The 21,727-nt window shown below is 44.6% G+C and overlaps 1 protein-coding gene across 1 annotated transcript; it reads left to right on the top strand.

The window, feature by feature from the left end:
* The first annotated feature begins 6,627 nt into the window (after positions 1-6,627).
* On the top strand, positions 6,628-21,654 carry podxl (podocalyxin-like). The gene is made up of 8 exons (XM_068306418.1): positions 6,628-7,149; positions 16,263-16,928; positions 17,288-17,514; positions 17,603-17,626; positions 18,642-18,774; positions 18,862-18,905; positions 19,010-19,129; positions 19,480-21,654. Exons 1-8 carry the CDS (start codon positions 7,107-7,109, stop codon positions 19,672-19,674), a joined length of 1,452 nt encoding a protein of 483 aa, XP_068162519.1. The 5' UTR covers positions 6,628-7,106; the 3' UTR covers positions 19,675-21,654.
* The last annotated feature ends 73 nt before the right edge of the window (positions 21,655-21,727 follow it).

Below are 21,727 nucleotides of genomic sequence, written 5' to 3'. Positions count from 1 at the left end.
TCATCTACAGAACCCCCCCACCATCCTCCATCCTTCCACTCCTTTCTTAGGTTATCCTGCGTCACCTCCTTCCTCCCTGTAACCTCTGACCCCTACTCCTCCTCCCCGTCCAGAGTGGGAAGAGGACTGGATGGGATGGGAACCCAAGGAAGCACACTGACAACAAAACAAAGCTTCTCTCAGTCAAAGCAGAGGAAAGAAGGTTTCACTCTAAAACACACACACACACACACACACACACACACACACACACACACACACACACACACACACACACACACACACAACCACACACAACCACACACACAAAACACACACACACACACACAAACACACACACACACACACACACACACACACACACACACACACACACACACACACATACAACCACACACACACACACACACACAAACACACTCACACACACACATACACAAACACACACACACATACAACCACACACATACACACACATACACACACACACACATACAACCACACACATACACACACACATACAACCACACACACACACACACATACAACCACACACACACACACATACAACCACACACACACACACACACACACACACACACACACACACACACACACACACCCCACATGCATATGCATATGCATGCACATACAGTACGTTCTCACACACATATGCATGCACACTCTTATACATACCCACACACACACACACACACACACACACATACAACCACACACACACACACACCTACACACACACCTACACACACTCACCTACACACACACACACACACACACACACACACACACACACACACACACACACACACACACACACACACACACACACACACACACACACACACACATACACACACAACCACACACACACACACACACACACACACACACAACCACACACACACACACACACACACACACACACACACACACACACACACACACACACAACCACACACACAAAACACACACACACACACACAAACACACACACACACACACACACACACACACACACACACACACACACACACACACATACAACCACACACACACACACACACACAAACACACTCACACACACACATACACAAACACACACACACATACAACCACACACATACACACACATACACACACACACACATACAACCACACACATACACACACACATACAACCACACACACACACACACATACAACCACACACACACACACATACAACCACACACACACACACACACACACACACACACACACACACACACACACACACCCCACATGCATATGCATATGCATGCACATACAGTACGTTCTCACACACATATGCATGCACACTCTTATACATACCCACACACACACACACACACACACACACATACAACCACACACACACACACACCTACACACACACCTACACACACTCACCTACACACACACACACACACACACACACACACACACACACACACACACACACACACACACACACACACACACACACACACACACACACACACACATACACACACAACCACACACACACACACACACACACACACACACAACCACACACACACACACACACACACACACACACACACACACACACACACACACACACAACCACACACACACACACACACACACACACACACACACACACACACACACACACACACACACACACACACACACAGACACACACAGACACACACAGACACACACACACACACCCACTCACACACACACACACACACACACACACACACAGACACACACAGACACACACAGACACACACAGACACACACAGACACACACACACACACCCACTCACACACACACACACACACACACACACACACACACACACACACACACACACACACACACACACACACACCCTGTAGTCAGGCTCCAGATGCTGCTCCACTTGGTACCAGGCTTCTGATAACGAGGTGTGAGTGTTCTGCCTCTTATCACCCCTCTGCCGTCGGCCCCCTCCCACACTTGGCATGCTTTTGAAAACAGCCGTAAACAGGGATGACCTGACAAAGCAGCAGAAATTCCCACCTTGTTTACGACCCTATTACTGTAAATATCACCGCTAGACATGATCCCAACATGCAGCCGCTTCCCAAAGGCAGTGTGAAGGTGATGGAAAAGCTTATCGACAATAAAGACCTTTGTATTCTTTAGAAAAATCCTTTCACTCCCTGGTTCTCCTGATTCTGCACACATTCAGGAAGTTGTAGCAGCTATTCTCCCACTGTTTTCTGAGGATAATGAAGGTGTAATACCTCACAGTGCAGCACGGTGGCGCAGTGGGTAGCGCTGTCGCTGCACAGCAAGTAGGTTCCAGGTTCCCGTTCCTTCTCTGTGCGGTGTTTGCATGTTCTCCCCGTTTCTGCGTGGGTTCTTTCCGAGTTCTCTGGCTTCCTCCCACCTCCAAAAAACATGCATGAGGCAGGGGAAACTCCGGGCGCGACGCCAGTGAAACGAGTAGCCACACAGACACAGACAAACAGGTACACACACACACTCACACCTACGGTCAATTTGGGACCGGCCAATTAACCTGAAGCGCTTGTTTTTGGAGCTGGGAGGAATCCAGAGAACCTGACGTAACACAGTAAATAAGGACATTTGTGTTTAGTCAATGATTTCATTGCAAACTAATCATATATCATTGGAAAGCCTGTTTATTCACCTTTATAATGGTGCCACACTTGCAAGGAATATACACTTGTGGGGCGAGCAGCAGAGCTAAGTGTCTGGGTTGCACCCATGAAATGTGACAAATCGTCTCTGCCCAGTTAAATATCTTACTCTGCCATTGACTGGTGGATTGGATGAATGAAATTTGAAAAAAAAACCAACAAGACATACTGGAAATTTAACAGCCTATTCATTTCACAAATAGGAGCCTCAATGGCATGTGGAAGAAAGATACGGAGCCACAACCGTCTGGCATCTCCTCTAGACTCTAGAATGATCCTTCGTCTGGACCCAACACATCTTCTGCGCATCTTTAATTCTATATTGAGATACGTGTGGTGTTTTGGGTTTTTTTTTGTCATTGTTGACTAGGTTGACAGAATGCATGTCTTTTAGAATCGTAGAACTCGTGGGGGGTGTGATTGGATTCTTTGCCTTGGCTCCCAGGAACCACCACTGCTCAGAGAGCAACACTGAAACCTGAATCACCAGCTGAAGGTTGGGTTGTTGGTCGTTTTTCACTGGTTTGGACAGATGTTTCCACAATAAATCTGCTCTGAGCTGATACTGAAACCCTCTAAATCAAGGGGAGGATCAGACTCTTATCTCCCTGCTCTTGGTACCATGTCTACAGAGAATTCCAGAAAGCTGCAATGTTTGGTTAAAAAAGCTGTGAGGAGCACCAAGACCGGAGGGGGGGGGTTATGTGCGGTGTTTGGAGAAAGGCTGAGTGAAGAAGACTGTGATGGGGGGGGACAGCAAGTGTTTAAAGTAGACCTAGAAGGTGTTGAGGAGGTTACTGGTGGGGAGTTGGGGGGTATAAGGAAGAATGTACTCTCACATTCCCGGGATGCCTGTCTCATTGTAGCCGGCTAATGAGGCGAGGGAGTGAGAGCAGGTCCGGCCCAAAGCCAGGACAAATCCACCGGATCGCTGGCCGGCGTGGAGCAGCTGAGCTCACGGATGAGGAATCCAAACTGCAGACATGAGAGGGTAAGGCTGGTGCCAACAGTTCACAGCACACACACTCACACCAGGGTGACCCGCGGTCAGACATCATCCACTGATGTTAGCACGGAGACGCCTGCTTCAGGAGAAATCAACCAAGAAAATGCCTCAGCTCCTCAATCAATGCCTTGTTTCATTCAGGGAAAACTGAAGACTGAGTGTGAAAACAAGAAAACTTCAATTTGCGTGAAATAAATCCAATCAGAATTGAAAAGACTTTGAAAAATACCATCAAATACTATCAAATTGGGGTGGAAAAAACTACACAATTTTGCGTCCAAAGATGCAAATGCCCCCTACCACTTGTCGAGAACATCCAGGAACAAAATAAACACAATGACTGACTGACAAAGGTAAAACAAAGGCGGTGCAACATGTAAATATGTAGCATCAAACAGCATTAGGACTATTTAAATACTTTAGGTAACAAGTGGGTTTATGGTGTTGGAGGTATTGGTTCTCCATTTTGCACTAGCAGACAAAAGATCGCAAAAAAAAGCTGTGAGCACAACAACATATTAATAAATTCAGCACGAAATATTCAGATCAGCATATTTATGCATGCAGCCGTGATCCTCAAGCACCAAGAGGTTATGATCAACCGTCTATTCTGGCAGCAGCTGACATCAAAGCCAGTGAAGAACATCCTTCCTAAGGCAGATGACAGGAGACACAGACTCAGGAAGCTCTGTGACACATCCTTCCCTCTCTCCTTCTATCTGTCTTTTTTTTCTCAGTCATCTAAGTTCATGCACGTTTACTACCGACCCCCCCCCCCCCCTGGATCCAGCTGCTCGGATGAGATGGAACACGTCAGCATGGTGGAAGTAATGAAGAGAGAAGCTGTAAGATCGACCAACGTTCAAGCAGTAACGTGACGTTCCTCCGACTGGCTGCAAGAGTCAGGAGCATTTTGGAAACCATACAAGTGGACACCAAAAATTAGGTGTAACCCATAACTGTGATGTATGCTTGAACAAAATTATCAGCAAACTATCAATCAGCAATTTCATCATTGGATAACAAAAGTGTTATTTGTCTCCAAATTCTCTGTAGAAACTCCAAGGCACATTCAGGGTGACATGACATGATCTCCTCCGGGCGACATGCACTAAAAGGGTGCCTTTAACCCTTAAAATCAAATGCATTGTTGCATTTGTTGCTTGTTGCATGTGAAAAAATTCCATATTTAGCTAAATTTACACAAATTAACACTCATATATAACAATTCTTGTCAAAAATATCTTGGATAAATTTTGACAGGAGGCTCCATTCAGACATTATTTTCCCAAAAATAAGTTTTTCTGGCAATTACTTCATAGTTCAGGCTTTCAAGGGTTAAAACAGTGAAAACACTCTTACCGGTAAAGTAATGACAGTTTGACACGATATCTGACAATGAAGAGTGTATTTCCTCGAGCCCTGTGTGTTTTTATTCTGTACACAAGGTGTGTCGAGCTATGAATGATCCTGAGGTCCATGAGGTCACCGAATGTACATTTCTGTCTTTGACGCTGAGTTACTAAACTTTTTATTAATGACTCCAAACTGTTTAAATGGAAGGAACCACACAGAACAGCCCTGAAGTTTTCACTACACAATTTTTTTTAACCATACTTTTCCATCAACAGTCAGTGGAGCTTTATCCCACGTCCCCGAATGCACCACAGCAGTCAGACGGCAGCCAGCTCTGTTCAGAAGATCACTGCTTGTTGCTGCTGCGTTTTGTATTCAGGACAGGATCTGGATTCAATCCAGTTTCGACCCGTCAGTCAAGAGAGATTTGACGCTATTGAAGAATGGCTGAAGAATAGTAAAAGTGCCCTGAAAGCAATTCCTGGGATGTTTGTGAACGTCCGTTGTCATGGCTACAAGCATCAGCATAAACTCTGGTTCCTACAAGCATCAGCGTGAACTCTGGAACCGCCTGCCTTTAATCCAAAAATCAAACACAACGCCAGCTGGACCCATGCACTCATTCCTAGAGTAAATGAAAATGTCAGGCTGATGAAAAGGAACGAGCCATTCTTCATCATTTTAACACTCAAGTCACAAGAAAAGACACGAAGGGGACAAAGTATTTTAAATTATTCTTAGCTCTTTATCATTCCACTGAAAAAGTAAACAGGTAGTTAGTGCTGAATAATTAGGATTAAGAAAGAAAGAAAGAAAGAAAGATTTTGATTTTTAAAATCACATTTATTCATGAAGTCGGTATTACAAGATAGTTACGTTAACCACATCTAAGAGGTTCACTCAAACACAAACACACACTTCAAAAAAACAACAACTGTGATTTGAAATGTGGGCAAAATATACTTGCATTAAACCAAAGAGTGACTGAACATTAGTTCCTCATTTAACACGGAACATGAGACACCTTTGACACACCATAGGATGGTAAAAGTGTCCAAATCATTCAGAGCTCTGAAATAGTTCAAATCGATTCTGAAAGAAAGAAAGAAAGAAGTTCTTTATTTTTTGTTTCCATCCATCCATCCATCCATCCATCCATCCATCCATCCATCTTTGGGCGTTCTCAGGTCTTTGATCGCTGACAAATCAAACGGTGCTTGAGGGAAGTCTCATCAGTTGCAGATCAATACGTGCTCATTATTGAAGTGGTCCCATGTTGGGAGTGAAGCTCTGAGGAGAGGCCAACATGAAGACATGCTAACCATCAGTCTAAACAGGTTCTTCCTGTGATCAAACACCAGGGCTGATGGGACTTCACCACGTATCCTCCAGTCATGCACCATTTTAGGAAACAATCAAATCCAGGGAACACTTTGTCTCTCGGCTTCCTTTGTTATTCAAAATGTAGCTGCAGCAGCGAGTCCGGAGCCCTGGGATTGGACTGGACTGGGTCTGCCCCTGGTTCCTCCTGATAAGGGAGGCAGGCACAATGAAAGGGAATGGGCAGTGCTCCGGGTCTGCTCCAGCTGAAGGCTGCATGAGCAACAATACAGCAGCAAGCCACTGTGGGAGACAGAGAGAGAGAGAGAGGGAGGCAGAGAGACACCGAGCAACAACACACCACCAAGGAGACGCAGAAACACTCACCCCCCACCCCTAAAATCCCCAACTCTGCAGAGAGAGAGAGAGAGAGGGGAGAGAAAGAAACAGCAGACGCACAAAAGCATTCTTGGCTTTCAGTTTTTGTTTTTTTTAAAAAAGGAGAAAAAGAGTGACAATACGTTGGGCGAGATCATTTAGTTGAGATACAAATTCAAGGAGAAAGGCGTGAAGAAGGCCAGACTTTGGGTTTACCATCCCTGAAACGTCTTCAGAGCGAAGCCTGAGGGATTGAAGCACCAGCGCTGCATGAAGGAGAAGTTCCTCCTGGAGGAGAAACAGGATGAGAGCGACTATGAGGATCCTGTGGCTGCTGCTTTCTCTGAGTGAGTACAAGTTCACGTATACCTGTGATCGATGCAAAATGTGTGTGTTTGTGTGTGTGTGTGTGTGTGTGTGTGTGTGTGTGTGTGTGTGTGTGTGTGTGTGTGTGTGTGTGTGTGTGTGTGTGCGCGCTCTAATTTTGGTGGAAAGTGATGTGGTCTGTTTGGAGTGTGGATTTTATGTCAAGTCCAGTCCAAATGGTGACAATGACCCAAAGCTGCAGGACTCCACTGATGCTGGAAGCCCAAATCCAGACAATGTGATGCAGCAACAGGTGCAAACATGCAGTCCAGCTTTTATTTCCATTCCAAGATGTTTTCAGGATCTTTAAGTATGTACACGAGTTTATAGAAAAACTCTTTACATGTAAAAGTTGTGTGAAAAACACACGATGTGTCTGGTGTCGAGTAACATGGATAGTGGTTGTTTTTAGGAAACACTTCAGTCTGGGGGTGATGCTCATTTTACATATTAATGCCTTGTTTGTTTGTTTGTTTGTTTGTTTATGGTGAGCCATGACCTTCACATTTTTTATAAAGATTCAGGTATTTGCGACATTTTGAAAATATATTGAGAAATAATAATCTGATAGCAATTTTTTTTTTTTTAAAACAGCAACCCGCGTACAAACAGTGACAGCTGAGGCTGTTTGGGGTGAAATATATTTTCATGACATCTGAATGGATGTAAATAACAGGGTTCAAACACATGTGAGCCTAAAACCTTTTGACTTTTTCAAAACAGCACGATGTAAAACACGCTGACCAGGATCTTTATGATATTTGCCAGATTTTTATTTTTCATTTTTTTTAGTTGTTGTTGGTTGGGTTATGTTGGTTTCTTAGCAAACACCACAGGATGGATTAATAATTTAGGATGAATGGATCGACGTGAAGTTTCCATGTGGATTGGGATTAGGAGGTGGATGAGGATTGGATTTTAATGCATCTCTTTAACAGCGTGAGATTTTCCAACACTGAATATTATTTGGATGAAACTTTGTATTGGGTTGTTAGTATTTGTGGAGCCGTGTATTTTACCATTTAGTTTTTAGTATCAAATCTAAATCAGAGAAATAACTTCAGCCTTTAGATGTGTGTGATGGATTAAAACTATAATTCCCTGTAAAGGTAGTTAAATGTAAGCATGGGGGTGTGTAAAAGCAGAAATACTCAGTGAAGTGTGAATAAATCAAAATTGTGCTGAAGTCCAATCCTTGTGTAAATGTCATGAACTAGCCGGTTGTGTTATTTTATTGCGGTGTAGCCGGTGAGCTGAGACCTGACGGACTACAAAGCAGTTTACTTACAAATATTCATTCGGTACTCTGTCAGCTGGTGACGGGAATCTCTGGTTAAGTCTAGAGTTTTGTTATTAATCACCTCATGGGCAAAAATCCCACAGCAGCAGGATGTGAAGTGGGTGTGGAGGAATGAATGAAGTACTTCTGAGTGGCGTTGCACCGCTGAATGGAGAGGACATTCGTCTGAGTCACGTTGTATAGGAGCTCAGCTCTTACCTGGGAGAAGCTGTGACCCACCAAAATGAAAATGAATTTTTATTTATTTACTTATTTTTATTTATTTATTTACTTATTTATTAGCACAGTTTCTGATTTGATCTGTGAGTGTCCTTCACTATGAAACATCTGCCCCCCCCCCCACCTCCCCGCCTCTCCACCACTGAGAAGGACTCCCTCCAAAGACACACAAAGTCTTTAGCTGTGTGTGTGAGGACAGAAGGAGGCTGAATAATGAAGCCCCCGACCCCCCCCCCCCCCCCAATCCCCCCTCCCTGTAGAGTAGCAGTAGAGTGTTTCTCTTCAACTATGCACCTGCTGGGGTCTCACCACCGCTGTGTGTTCACACTTATTGCGTGAAAAAAAAAAGTGACAAAAAAAAAGAAGTCTGAAGCCCATCGGCTGCCTCACGTGTTTCTTTCTTTCTTTTTTTTTTTTTTGAAGCGTGTGAATGTGCATCTGTGTGTGTTTAACCCCTGCTTACCCGCTCTGACGCCTTCAGCAACGTTTTGCACACATTCAGGTGCAAAATTTCACTTTGTGAGTGAAAGAGAAGCCTTCGCGAAACCTGCTGCTGATATTTTTAAATCATCAACAGAAGATAATATGTGGGGGGGGGGTTTTTTAATTTATTTTTATTCATAGTATTTTCTGCACTCTAGGCGCACCCTCAACAAATGTCCTATTTTAAAGCCCTCTCATATATAACTCTCACTGGAGGAGAGATTGGGTTGTTGACTCAATATTTTGGGAGCAACATTGTCCAAAAAGAGCCCGTCCGGGACCGGAGGAGTATTCCATCATATTTCACAAAGGCGATTGTTTCAATGCAAACTAGAATGGAGCGTACCTCAAACCAAGGCCAAAGACTTCCACACACATCTGGTCAGATTTCCTGGCCTATTACACTCCCTCCCATGATATTTCAGTAGATTTGTGTAGATAAGAAACTATTGTATTATTTCATATCTTCAAAAAAAAAAACATTTAAAAAAAAATGCTGTTTCCAACATTCTTTTCAAACCTGCATCAACTTCAACCCAACCCCTCCACTGGGTTCAGTTGAAGCATATTGGTTTAGTATCTTCAACGAATGAATCATTCAGGTCCTGCTCCAGAGTCTTCCGTTATCAGTCCTCTCCAGGACTTCCTAACCTCTCTGCAGACCATTTGTCTCATGACTTTGTGGTTCACGACTTGTCCCGTTTCCTACAAGATAAGAAAGTGTTCCTGGCCGGTCCGGACACCAGCGGACGGACCAGGAACCCCGGGGAGACGCGGCCTGCTTGGTACACTCTTCTAGTGTCTGCGCTGGCTGCCACGCATGGGAGAGAAAGGGAACAATAGATCGGAAAAAACCTTTATCAACATCCCAGTTCCCAAGGAGGGTGTGTCAGCAGACGGCCTTGAGCCGCCCCGTCCCACTCCGCTGGATGAGAACATGTGAATTGATGTGAGTTATTTTAAGTGAACGGTAAACACATTTTGACATTTGATAGATACGATTCATATTTTTTAAGAATATAATATATTGTCTCCAATCTGTCTGCTGGTTTTGGACTCCACTTCCTGCTCGTAGCTTGAAGACAGTTTTCAATAAGCAGGTGTCTGCCCTGTGGTAATAGGTCTGATGGAATTCAACGCTAAATCCTTCTCTGATCATAATTACCAAACGCACGGCGTCCATGAGTCGTTGTACTCTCATATGGAGGCTTTTTTTAACAACCAACCATCAGTCTTATACTTGCTTTGTTTTGGAAACGGAGCAGCTGTTGGTAGATTTCATTTGCATGAAAGAAAATATATTATTATTCCTTATTTTATTTTCGCACAAGCATCTGGGAAATTATTTAATTGTGTCTCAAATGTCTGACCCCTGACCCCTGAAGTATCCTTTATAATGACGTGTGGATCGGGGTGTTAAAGGTCGGGCTGGGTCGGCATGTGTACCGCTGTCTGAAGGCCAGCGTTTCTTCACTGCCTGATGGTCCAGATGAAGAGCCCCCCCCCACCACCATCACCACCACCACCACCACCTCACCCCAGCTTTAACCTCATACTCCCTGCTTCTACCCACATGCCTCGCTGCACACCCAGGTGTCCATTAATCAGGCCTGTGGCTGGTACCGTCCTGGACTTTCCTTCACCTCCTCCCCCTCAAATCCCTCAGTCGGACCTCCTCATTCCTTCTTCCTTCATCTCTTCTCTCCAAATGCTCTTTTCATCTGCTCCCTGTCACGTCTCAGGTTAAAGGAAAACAGGAGTCAGCTGCCGCTCCATTAGCCATTGGTGTGTGTGTGTGTGTGTGTGTGTGTGTGTGTGTGTGTGTGTGTGTGTCTTTCATCGTTTTGACGTAGCTACAGAAATCATTTCTGAACGATGGTACTATGTGGGGGACATGGAGGTCATTTCACCTGACTTAAGTCTGTCCACCACATGTACTGGACTATTAAAATCACTAGGAATTACAATAAATGAGAATAAAAATATATAATCATACTAATTTACACAAGTTTAGTTCCAGTACCTACCGATAAATGTCACTGGTGATTTATTTCTTAAATCAGATTAGGTTAAGATTTTGCTCCTTATAATGAAATCTTTGAGGAGGCAGAAAGCGGAGGTGCAGTACGATAGTCGGACACGGCGGTGCACGTTTGTACGTATCTCTAAATGTTCATAAGTCGAATGTTTGTAAGTTGAGGTCTCCCTCTGTAGCAGTCAGCAGTATGTTCACAGTCGGACGGTGGTAGTTTGAGGACTGGGAGTGTGTTGTTTGTGAGTTATGAGAGGGTGTGTGTGTGTGTGTGTGTGTGTGTGTGGTCAGTCATTATCATGTGCCCATCACATTTACAGCGTCTGGAGCTCTTCTCTACCCCCCCCCCATCCCCACTTGTCTCTCTTTTGTTCCCACTCAGTGTTTTTACATTCACACCCTTTTCACCAATACAGCAAAGACCCCTCCCTTCCCTTTCTCAGTCCCACCACCAGCAGCCCCCTGAGTCTCAGAGAGCTGAATTACCCTTCTCAATGGTAATGGGTGGGGTGGGGGGTGGGGTGGGGGGGTATGAACCCTAACAGGCCTGGGTTGCAGCAGGGGTCTGCAGTGAGGAGCGGCCCATGCCTGAGGGCCACACGTGGGGTCGGAGGTGCTTTTGTCCAGGCTGTCAAGAAGCCAACGGGCAGCTTTGTCCCACCAGTGCTCTGGTGGGGGCTGGGGTGGGGGGTGGGGGGGCAGCTACATTTATTTTATTTACTCTGCTCTGTTTGTCCCGCCAAACGGAGGACAGTTCACACTCAGGAGTTCATCAATTCAGGTTCCATTCAGGTTGTGGCAAGCGGGACGGATTACCGGCTGGATAGTTGGCACGCACGCACACACACACACACACACACACACACACACACACACACACACACACACACACACACGCACACACACACACATACAAAGTTTGAAGCTTGGTGACAACATAATGCGTGTTTCCAGCGTTTCTTACACGGCTGTATTTGATTTGATTTACTTGGACTATTGTTGACGTGTTCCTCCCTCTGTTCCAGCGTTTAGACGGACCCGCCGGTGTCTGTTCTTGTTCTGAATCAATAACAAAAAGTGTGTCAGCGTCATGCAGTAAAAGTTACTCACCCCTTGTTTCATAATGGTTCATTGTTGGTTGTTAAATAATAATAGTACGTGTGTGTTTTTATTACAGAGGGGTAGTTGTCACATCTGATAAGACTTTTAACACCTTAATTCTGTGAGCACTGCCCCCCCCCTTTCCCCGGACACACACACAGACACACACACAACCGATCATAAAAAAAACCATCTACAGGAATATTACATTAATAAAAGGATTTAGCTGGAAAGTCTTTCTATGTCTGTCATCCCCCAGAGTTCATTTTACCTCCAGAAAGCAGTGCATCCCTGGGATGCACTTCAAACAAAACGTGTGCATCCCAACATGATGTTTATGCATCCCAAATGCATAAAAACAGAATATGCGGTAGAAGCGTACGCAAGGATTGAGTTTTGCCTATAGTTCAATATTAAAACTAAACATACTGTTAACTTGAAGGTTTTTATTAATAATGATGTCAGAACTGTGTAAGTAAATAGAAAAAAACAGTAAAATTATATATTATTTTCAACCACAGAAACAATCGCATCCACTGCGGTACAAATGTTTGGATTTTTGCTGGTTTTCGCTTTGCTTCTTCTGCGTCTTTATCTGCAATATCCACAGTAATATCTGTCTTTCTTTCTTTTTTCTTCATTCATTTTTGGTTTGGTCAAACTTAATAAGGCTGAATCACGCAGGTGAATCTCGTGACAAGAAACTGGCGTGAGATCAAAACGTAACGGTGATTTCCGTGTTCGAAATGGATAAATTGTGAATTTTTTGTTGAATGGAAGAGCATTTTTTCCAATATTATATTGAGTTAAAAGTTAGCATCTAAGATTTTATTTTAAGTATTTCCATTCCAGGGACACAGGTTGTTTTGATATGTTTTTGTTCCCTTCTTGTTGTCACCATGACAACATCCTGATGCACAAACCTGGTCCATATAAAATATTTCTGTAGTTTAGAAATAAATTTCACTGGAAATCATGGAGCCCTGACCTCAACCCCCCCCATCCAACACCTTCAGGTCTCCTCACCCAACATCAGGTCGGCCCCAACGCTCTAAATAGGAGCAAATCATATGATAAGGAGAAGAGCAATAATTGTGTCCCCCTTGTCTCCCGCGTGTCCCCTTGTTTATGGGGCCATTCATTTACCACAGGCAGTCAGGGAGGGGGGTGTCCACCCTCTGGCTGCACAGTCACTCTGTTAATGTGTGTGGACGGTGGTTCTCACACGGAACAGGATGAGGTCGACGCCCTCTGGAAGCGAGCAGTGGGACCCCCTACAGGGAGGGCAAGAGACAGAGAGTGACCTTTGACCCCCGCAGGACCTCCACTTAGACTCAGTCGTGCTCAAGGGGCCACTAGATGATCAGGTTCATTTCACTCCCTAGTGGTTCTTAGCGTGTTCTGTTGCATTACAAACACACGCGTGGTGAAGTAACACCAAACACAAACGTCCCTCTGCCAGCTGAAGGTCACGTGTGTGAGGCGTGTTACACAATTAGAAGTCACGCACGAGCCTAAAGCAACACGACCGTTTCCTGACACCGATGGAATTAAGACGTAAAGAGAAGAGCCAGGGAAAGGACAGCAGGGCCGTTCTCACACCCTCTGCTGTCTGACCCCCCCACCACCACACACACACACACACACACACACACACACACACACACACTGGAGTAGGTCACGCTGGCCACAAACACCCTGACCAAGGCTACCGTCTGCTGCTGCCAAGGACAGAGTCAAAGAGACATGAATACATTTATTGTTGGAAAATAAAACACAGAAAATACAGAAAGATTATATATTAGAATATATTACAATATATTAGAATATATTAGAATATATTACAAATTGTGCTTTCATTATAAGGAAGCAGAAGTGTTGTTTACTGACATCATTTATAATTTCATTTTCATTCTACATGACTCCATAAACGTTTTGAAATCGTGTAGAAGGTTTAATAAAACAGTCAGTAAAAAAGGAAACTGCACAAAGAAACCAAACAGGACCAGTTTGATTTATCGTCACAAATAAAAGTTTATTCTGAATTATTTGGTCAGAAGCCATAAAAAAAAAATCATCTGTGTGTGTGTGTGTGTGTGTGTGTGTGTGTGTGTGTGTGTGTGTGTGTGTGTGTGTGTGTGTGTGCATATTCTCTCCTCTCTTTGGCTGGATTAATTTTGGAATGGATGAGAATAAAATAAACAGATCCTTGGATTTCTGTCACTTTATTTTGGCATTTTTATCAAATACACAAAAACATTTGGGATGAAGTGATGGATTAATTTTTTTTCTACAACCTAATCTGACAAGTCTTGTTTTTATTAGTGCAGGATTAGGTTTAATTAGGGACCGCTGGTCTTGGCAGGAGCCACTGTGTTCTGTTTGCTTTCACACTGATAGGAATGCTGAAGTGGCGTCAGCCGGTAACGGTTGGTCGAGTCTGGTTCCACTTTGTGTGGAACCAGACTTGGATCTCTTAGGGTTCCTCCAGCGCTGGGAGAACACCTGCCCCCAAACAGGAGCTAAAGTAGTCAAGAGTTCTGAGAATGAAAAGCAAACACAAAAGAATTATGAAAAATGTGCCAAAGTTCCAGTGGTTTGCAGAAAAGAAGAAGAAAAAAAAAAAGTCTGCCGTGTCCTGAATTTAAAAAGCAGTGAAAAGATCAGTAAAATACAAAAATACACACGCGAGTGTGTTTGGATACGGATTTAAAAAAAGACACGTGAACAACGAGAAAGGATCTGACAAAACAACACACTTTGATAAACTGTGTGATGCTAAATATAGAGGAAGGCAAAGCAAGTGGACGTGACAGGCTACAGGTGCCCTGTGTGTGTGTGTGTGTGTGTGTGTGTGTGTGTGTGTGTGTGTGTGTGTGTGTGTGTGTGTGTGTGTGTGTGTGTGTGTGCGTGTGTGTGTGTGTGTGTGTGTGTGTGTGTGTGTGTGTGTGTGTGTGTGTGTGTGTGTGTGTTTTCTTGAGGCTGTCTAGTGAGGAATGTGTGGGTGAGGTAAAAACAGCCTTGGTGCTGATAGCGGTGGGATCAGTGTGGGGGGGGGGGCATCACCCATTAAAAAACAGATGTTTCAGAAAAAAGGCCAAGGTCACTGGAGGTCACAGCAGGCAATGCTGTCGAGGGATACTTGTGATGAAGAGAGGGGGAAACCCCTCAGTGAGCGCCGGTTCCATGCTGTCAGCCTCAGAGGATCAGCACACGTCCTGTCGGTGGAACCCCCCCCCTACAGGGCGATAAGTGATGGGTCTGTGCCTCACAGAGACGGGACCGGGTTGCTTCTATCAGCCCCCACTTGACCAGAACACACTCTTATCTGTTCTCTGTGTTTAGAGCATGGCTCACGCGCCGTGGGATTAGGGCTCCTGGATTAACACGTTGTTTAGCTGCAGGAGGTTTTAGTGGGATTTAGTGGCGTCGTTTATGACAAATAGTTTCCCTTCAGGGATCAATAAAGTTTACTTCACTTCTTTGAGGAACAAGTGAAACGCTTTCAAACAACCAACGAAAGGTTATTCCATTTTTTATTTTTTTTTTATTTTTATTTTTTTAGATTACAGAATTAAAATTGAAGCTTAAAAACGTGATGAAATGGCCAGGCCATTGTTTTGTGGGGTGGAGCCAGTGGAGGATTGTTCACATGGCCATCCAAAGCGGCCGCGGTCGTCGAGGGCGCGGCGCTTCCAACTTTATTGTGTGCAGCTTCCTGTCCTGGTGGCTATAAATAGAGGAGACGGAGCTCAGGCTGACATAGATCAACGTGAACTATTGTTTTTTATGTAAGATGCATCCCTTCACTCGTCCTCCTCGGTGCTGGCTATGGGCGAGGGGTGGGGTACACCCTGGATGTGTCGCCAGCACATCCAGGGTCTAATTTTCTAGTCACAGTACAAATATATACCTTTGTCATGATGATCCGATCTGAGTTGATCTCTTTCCTGTTTCAGGCCTCCTGCTTCAAAGCGTCTCTTCGTCTGACGATGAGGACAGCGCTACGTCCGTGTCGAAGGACGCCGCCTCCACCACGTTGGCGCCTACAGTCGTAGCGGCTGACGACGGCGTTATCGTCGGCATCACCGCATCGCCCGACCAGACCGGAGCACCGGCAGCTGATGCTGGGAAGACAGACGAACCCACGCCGGCACCGACGCCGGCACCGACGCCGGCACAGACAACCGCTGTAGCCACTACAGTTGTTGCCATAGTGACCACAGCATCCAGGGCCACATCCACACCGGTGTCAGACCAACCACAAGCAACGATCCCCACAGACGCACCAATCACGACGGACTCTGGAGCCGCCCCGACTCTGGGCGATGTCAGTCCTGCTGCCGCCACCTCCAGCCTGACCGTCATCGTCAGCCAAGCGCCGATGGGGGGCACCGATGGACCTTCAGCGACACCCCCTCAAGTCACCGCCGTAGCAACATCTGAAGCCGTTTTGACCGATAAGACCACCGAAGCCGTCGCGTCCGTCAGTCAACCAGGAAACACCGACAGCGGGGGGACCACCGGCGTCCCGAAAGACTCAACGGACGGCCACACAGCGGAGGATCAGTCCGTGCTTCGCACTACCGTCGCTATGACGACGAGCCCGGAGGTCAGCATCGCAGGTATGTCCGACCAATAACCTGAGAATGAGAACGCAAGGCCTGATGGGAGTTTAAGGGCTGTTGGTTTTAAAATCAAACGCATCCGATTGTTTCATTTATAGAGAAAGAAACAAAACATAAAATGGAGTCTAAACGATTTTTTGATGGTTTTTAAAGATTCAATTAATCTGGAAACCAACAGAAAACATCCTTTGAATGTTCAGCCTCAGTGGATTTAATAAATGCTTTTATTTTGAATTCCATGTTGGATTTTAAACCATCATGACTTGTTTAAACTGGCAAATTCCAAACTGAAGTGAAGCCAGATGTCGCTATCCATCCTGATAAACCCCCCCCCCCCATCACCCCATCATTGACAGGTACGGAGGAGGCGACTGCCGCGTCCACCAGCAACGAGCAGACGGGGGCCTCGGAGCCGACTGGGACCACAAATACCCCGTCCACCCCGGACAAAGCAGGACTACCCACTGCAGAGACTCTGGGAACCCAAGCTGCAACCACACCCCAGCAAACCCCCCCAACTCCAGACCTCACCCCCATGACCGGCAGCGCGACCATCACAGAAGATCAGCCGAAGACGCTGGTGGTGAGACGTGGTGTCTGTGGACACGTTCACACCGACAGACAGACAAACGGACGCTGACTGACGCTCGTGTCTCTGTGTTTCTCTGCAGGTCACACTCCACACCAGACACGAGGTAAGATTCTCCGTCTGAACATAAACCCTCTATAATAACACATGTGTCCAACCCAAGGCCCGGGGGCCACATGTGGCCCCCTACGCATCATTTAATGTGGCTCACAAGAGCGTTAAAGGTCAGAGCGTCTAAAAGTAAATCAGTCAAAAGTGTGCTTTGACCAAAAACTACATTTCCCACAATGCAGTAATTCAGCCCATTTTGAACTCTAAAAAAAGCATTTTATATAAAGTTAATGTCCAAACTTGTGTTTGATGTTATTTTTCTTTATTCATTGGATAGTTTGATGCGTGATTGATGGAGTTCTGTGGGTTTAATAACCTAAAAAAATTAAAAATACTGATGTTATAATAGAGAAAATAAATATATTTTTCTGTGTAACTAATATTTGTAACTTGTATAAGTAATAAAAGTTATTTAACATTAAGGAGTAGTTACATTTATTTTACATTAAACTGCTACATTTAGTTACATTTATTAGTTACATCTGGCCCTTTGAGGACAGACGTGATGCTGATGTGGCCCCTCGGTGACAATGAGTTTGACCCCCCCTGATCTACAGAATGTGATGAGAATCTGTTCCTGTTATGATCTATATGCTGATAATTAAATATTAATGTGATCAAATCAAAGTCTATATACATGAATAATGTAGAACACTGGAACTGATCTCAGAACAGTCCAACTGTTCGCAGCAGGAGGACAGGAAACAGTGAAGCTTGGGATTCCAGTCTGTGGGTGGAAAAAGTGTCTTATTGGGAAGCCTTCCTGTCTTTCACTCATTTCCTTTGTTCCCACAACACTTTCATATGCCCCCCCTCCCTCAATGGATGCCAACACTACTATACTACTAGTACATGCTATAATACACCAGAATTAATCCACACATGAGGAAGCGCCGGCCTCAGCCGTGACCTCTGGCCTTCCCGTCGTGACGTGTTCGTGTGACGGTTCGGACGTGATGAACGGCGTGAGCGGAGGGGATTACTGTACACACGTGTCATGTCACCTTCAGAAGGAGGAGGAGAAGGATCTGGTGGAGCTGTGCAGACGCCTGATGGCGAATTTACAAGATGGAAACTGCAGCCTGACGTGGCGACGGAGAAACGGGAAGATCCAGTTTGACCACGTGGAGATAAACGGCAAAGGTGAAGCATCTTCCTCTTCCTCTTCCTCACACAGAAAAAGTGAATCCAGGATTTGTTAACAAAATGAACTAATATTTTTTCTTACAGTAACAACCAGCCTGGCAACCCAGTATTACGACGACATCACCACGGTAACACCTTCATATGTATAAGTCGTGTTTATTTCCCCAGTGTAAACGCGTGTAGCGTCAGATTTTTTTAAAGTCACTTTTTTTTCTTCTTCCTACTTTTAAAGAAACCAAAAGACAACAAAACCCTGATCGCCATCCTGGCCTCCTGCGGCGCTCTGCTCATCATGATCGTCATCCTCGCCGTTTGCGCCTCCCACCACCGCAAACCCTACGGCGAAACCCAGGTGGGACATTCTCCTACATAAAGGATGATAAACCAAAGACGAAGAATTCATACGTGAACTAATCGTGACGTTAGATCGGAGTCACAACTTCGCGGTTTCTAGGTGGGGGAAAAGGAGAAAGAATAAAATTAATGATTTAAAAAAATACAGATGGAGCTGAGATGTGCTCTGGACGCTCTTTTAGAGCTGCTCATTAACTATCTGTAGCTTCCTTGTTACTTCAAAATGCTTCTTATACCTGGTTTTTCCATCTCAAGCTGTTTATTTATTCATCTTTACTTTCATTATCTTTATATCAGAAATGTTTCATCCCAGTCCGAACCCTTTCTCCAATTTGGTTTGTTTGACAGCAACACCTGACGGAGGAGCTGCACACGGTGGAGAACGGTTACCATGACAACCCCACACTTGAAGTGATGGAGGTGCAGCCCGAGATGCAGGAGAAGAAGATGGCGCTGAACGGAGAGTTCAACGACAGCTGGATCGTCCCCATAGACAACCTGATAAAGGAGGACATACCTGACGAAGAGGACACCCACCTGTAGAGACCGGAAGGGATGAAGACAGACCATAATAGACTAAAGAATCCACACAGTTCACTACACACTCCTGACCCTGGGATTATCCAGTAGATCCTATAGAAGCAACCAGCTCTCACGTCACAAACAGAAATGACTTTGAGGAGAAAGGAAGGAGGAAATCCAACACTGCGGCCTTTAAAGTCTAACACGTTTAAAATCGACACGAATCAATCACCGTGTGCCTCTTCTGTAGTTTCTAGACAAAAGTGTGACTTCCTTCAGAGCACAATTTAAAATTATAAAACCTTTAAGTGCCCCTGACCTTCAAGGAGTGCACTTTCTTTTACTGAACTCGTGAAAAGAGAGACGTGCACAAGCACCTGTAAATATATTTTTTATGTTATTCTCTCCAAGCGATGAAGAGCTCTTTGCTCTGGATGCCTAGGAGGAAGATGAGAGACGTAACAAGACATCAGCTGGGTCCTCAGCCTAGAAACTTAGAGATAGACGACCTCAGGATCGTTAAAGCATCCTGATGGACCTCCCCCCCCTCTGGTCTGAGAGGGTTCGACTCCACGCAGCCTGAGCGGACACATCACCAGCGTCCGTAGCTCCGCCGCCGCCGTCACGTCCACGTCAGTCGTGATGGCGTCCGTTAGCAGCTTCTCTCCACATCAATGGATTATCCTCAAAACTAGTTAGCAGAGTTGAGCTTGAGACGGGGATGAAACCAGTAACTTCCACCCTTTCTGTCCAGGTTAGTTCAGCTGAACCTTGGTGGGAGGTTGGAGGTGCCCCACTGCAGCGTGTCCTTCTCATCCATGTGGATTTATTGGTATACAAAGTCAAGGTATTCGTAGGCCAACAATTGCACCTTCTCAAAAAACAAAACATGTCAAGTCCGAAGAGATTAACTGGGTTAGGATGGGGACAAGCATCAATTTTAATAAAGAAATCTTCAGACTTACTAGTCTAGTTGACTTTAGTCAACACAGATCTATCTTTTATCTACACACACCGGAATGGCACCAGTTCCAAACACCAGAGCTGGACCGTTCTATTCATCTGAATGCAGTCCTAAACCTGTAGGAGACAGAAGCTAAACCTCCTGATCTCTAGTCATGTTATAATACAACAGGTCAATAAAGGTCATCTAATAAGGGACGGTTTTGAAGGGCTCTGTATGATAAAGGACGCGTCTTTCTAGATAATCTATGGATATCTAGAAGGATAATCCATGAATTGCTCCAGTAGCTTGTGTAATTAAATTCAATTTAAAAATGTCTTACAAAGCGAAAGAAATGGAGGATTTATGCGTCTCAAGCTGAGCACCAAAACCACATTTTGTGAAATTTGGTTATTACCTTTTCATTAATTCTCCTGACTCAAGAACCAACTGAGGGGGGTGAAGAAAAAAACAGAAGTACCTCATGTTGAACAAAAATAAGGAACTCAGGAGAACCTTGGGAAATAAAGGGAAAACCCACAGAAGCTGTAATGATTATATAGATGAAGGACAGAATTATCACTGATAGGATAGATGAGGAAAAGACAAACAGAAAAGATTAGCATAAATAGAATTATATTCCATATTTTCTGAAAAGAAACATCTCATTGGATGCCACGATGAAATGTCATAAAATGTAAACAATCAGATAAAACGTTTTGCCTCTGAATAAACAGTTTTCTTCATGAAGTTTAATAAATGTCTTCTCTTTAAACAATAAGTTAATATATATTTACATATTCAGTAGTGAATCCATCACCTTTGGCACTCCAATCCATTTTTTTTCTAATGTGTTTGTGTGCTTATTTCACTTTTATTATAGCTGTACTATTTTCACCAAAAGTACATTAGCAGTATTTTATCTATTTATGGTTTGTTTGCTGCTGAAAGCAAACAACAGGGGTCTGACACACTGGAAGCTGTAAAGTGTTTGGTTGCCATGGCAATCATTTCGTTCTACCTATTCAGAATTGCAAATAAAGGAACCGTTTTTTCCACCCAAGAGTACAGTAGTTTTCTTCTTGTGCACCCATGTGTGATGTCTGGATATGACCACTAGAGGGCAGAAAC

Source organism: Antennarius striatus, chromosome 22 (genome assembly GCF_040054535.1).
Source record: "Antennarius striatus isolate MH-2024 chromosome 22, ASM4005453v1, whole genome shotgun sequence".
Classification (NCBI taxonomy): domain Eukaryota; kingdom Metazoa; phylum Chordata; class Actinopteri; order Lophiiformes; family Antennariidae; genus Antennarius; species Antennarius striatus.
This window is presented reverse-complemented; position numbering and strand designations above follow the sequence as displayed.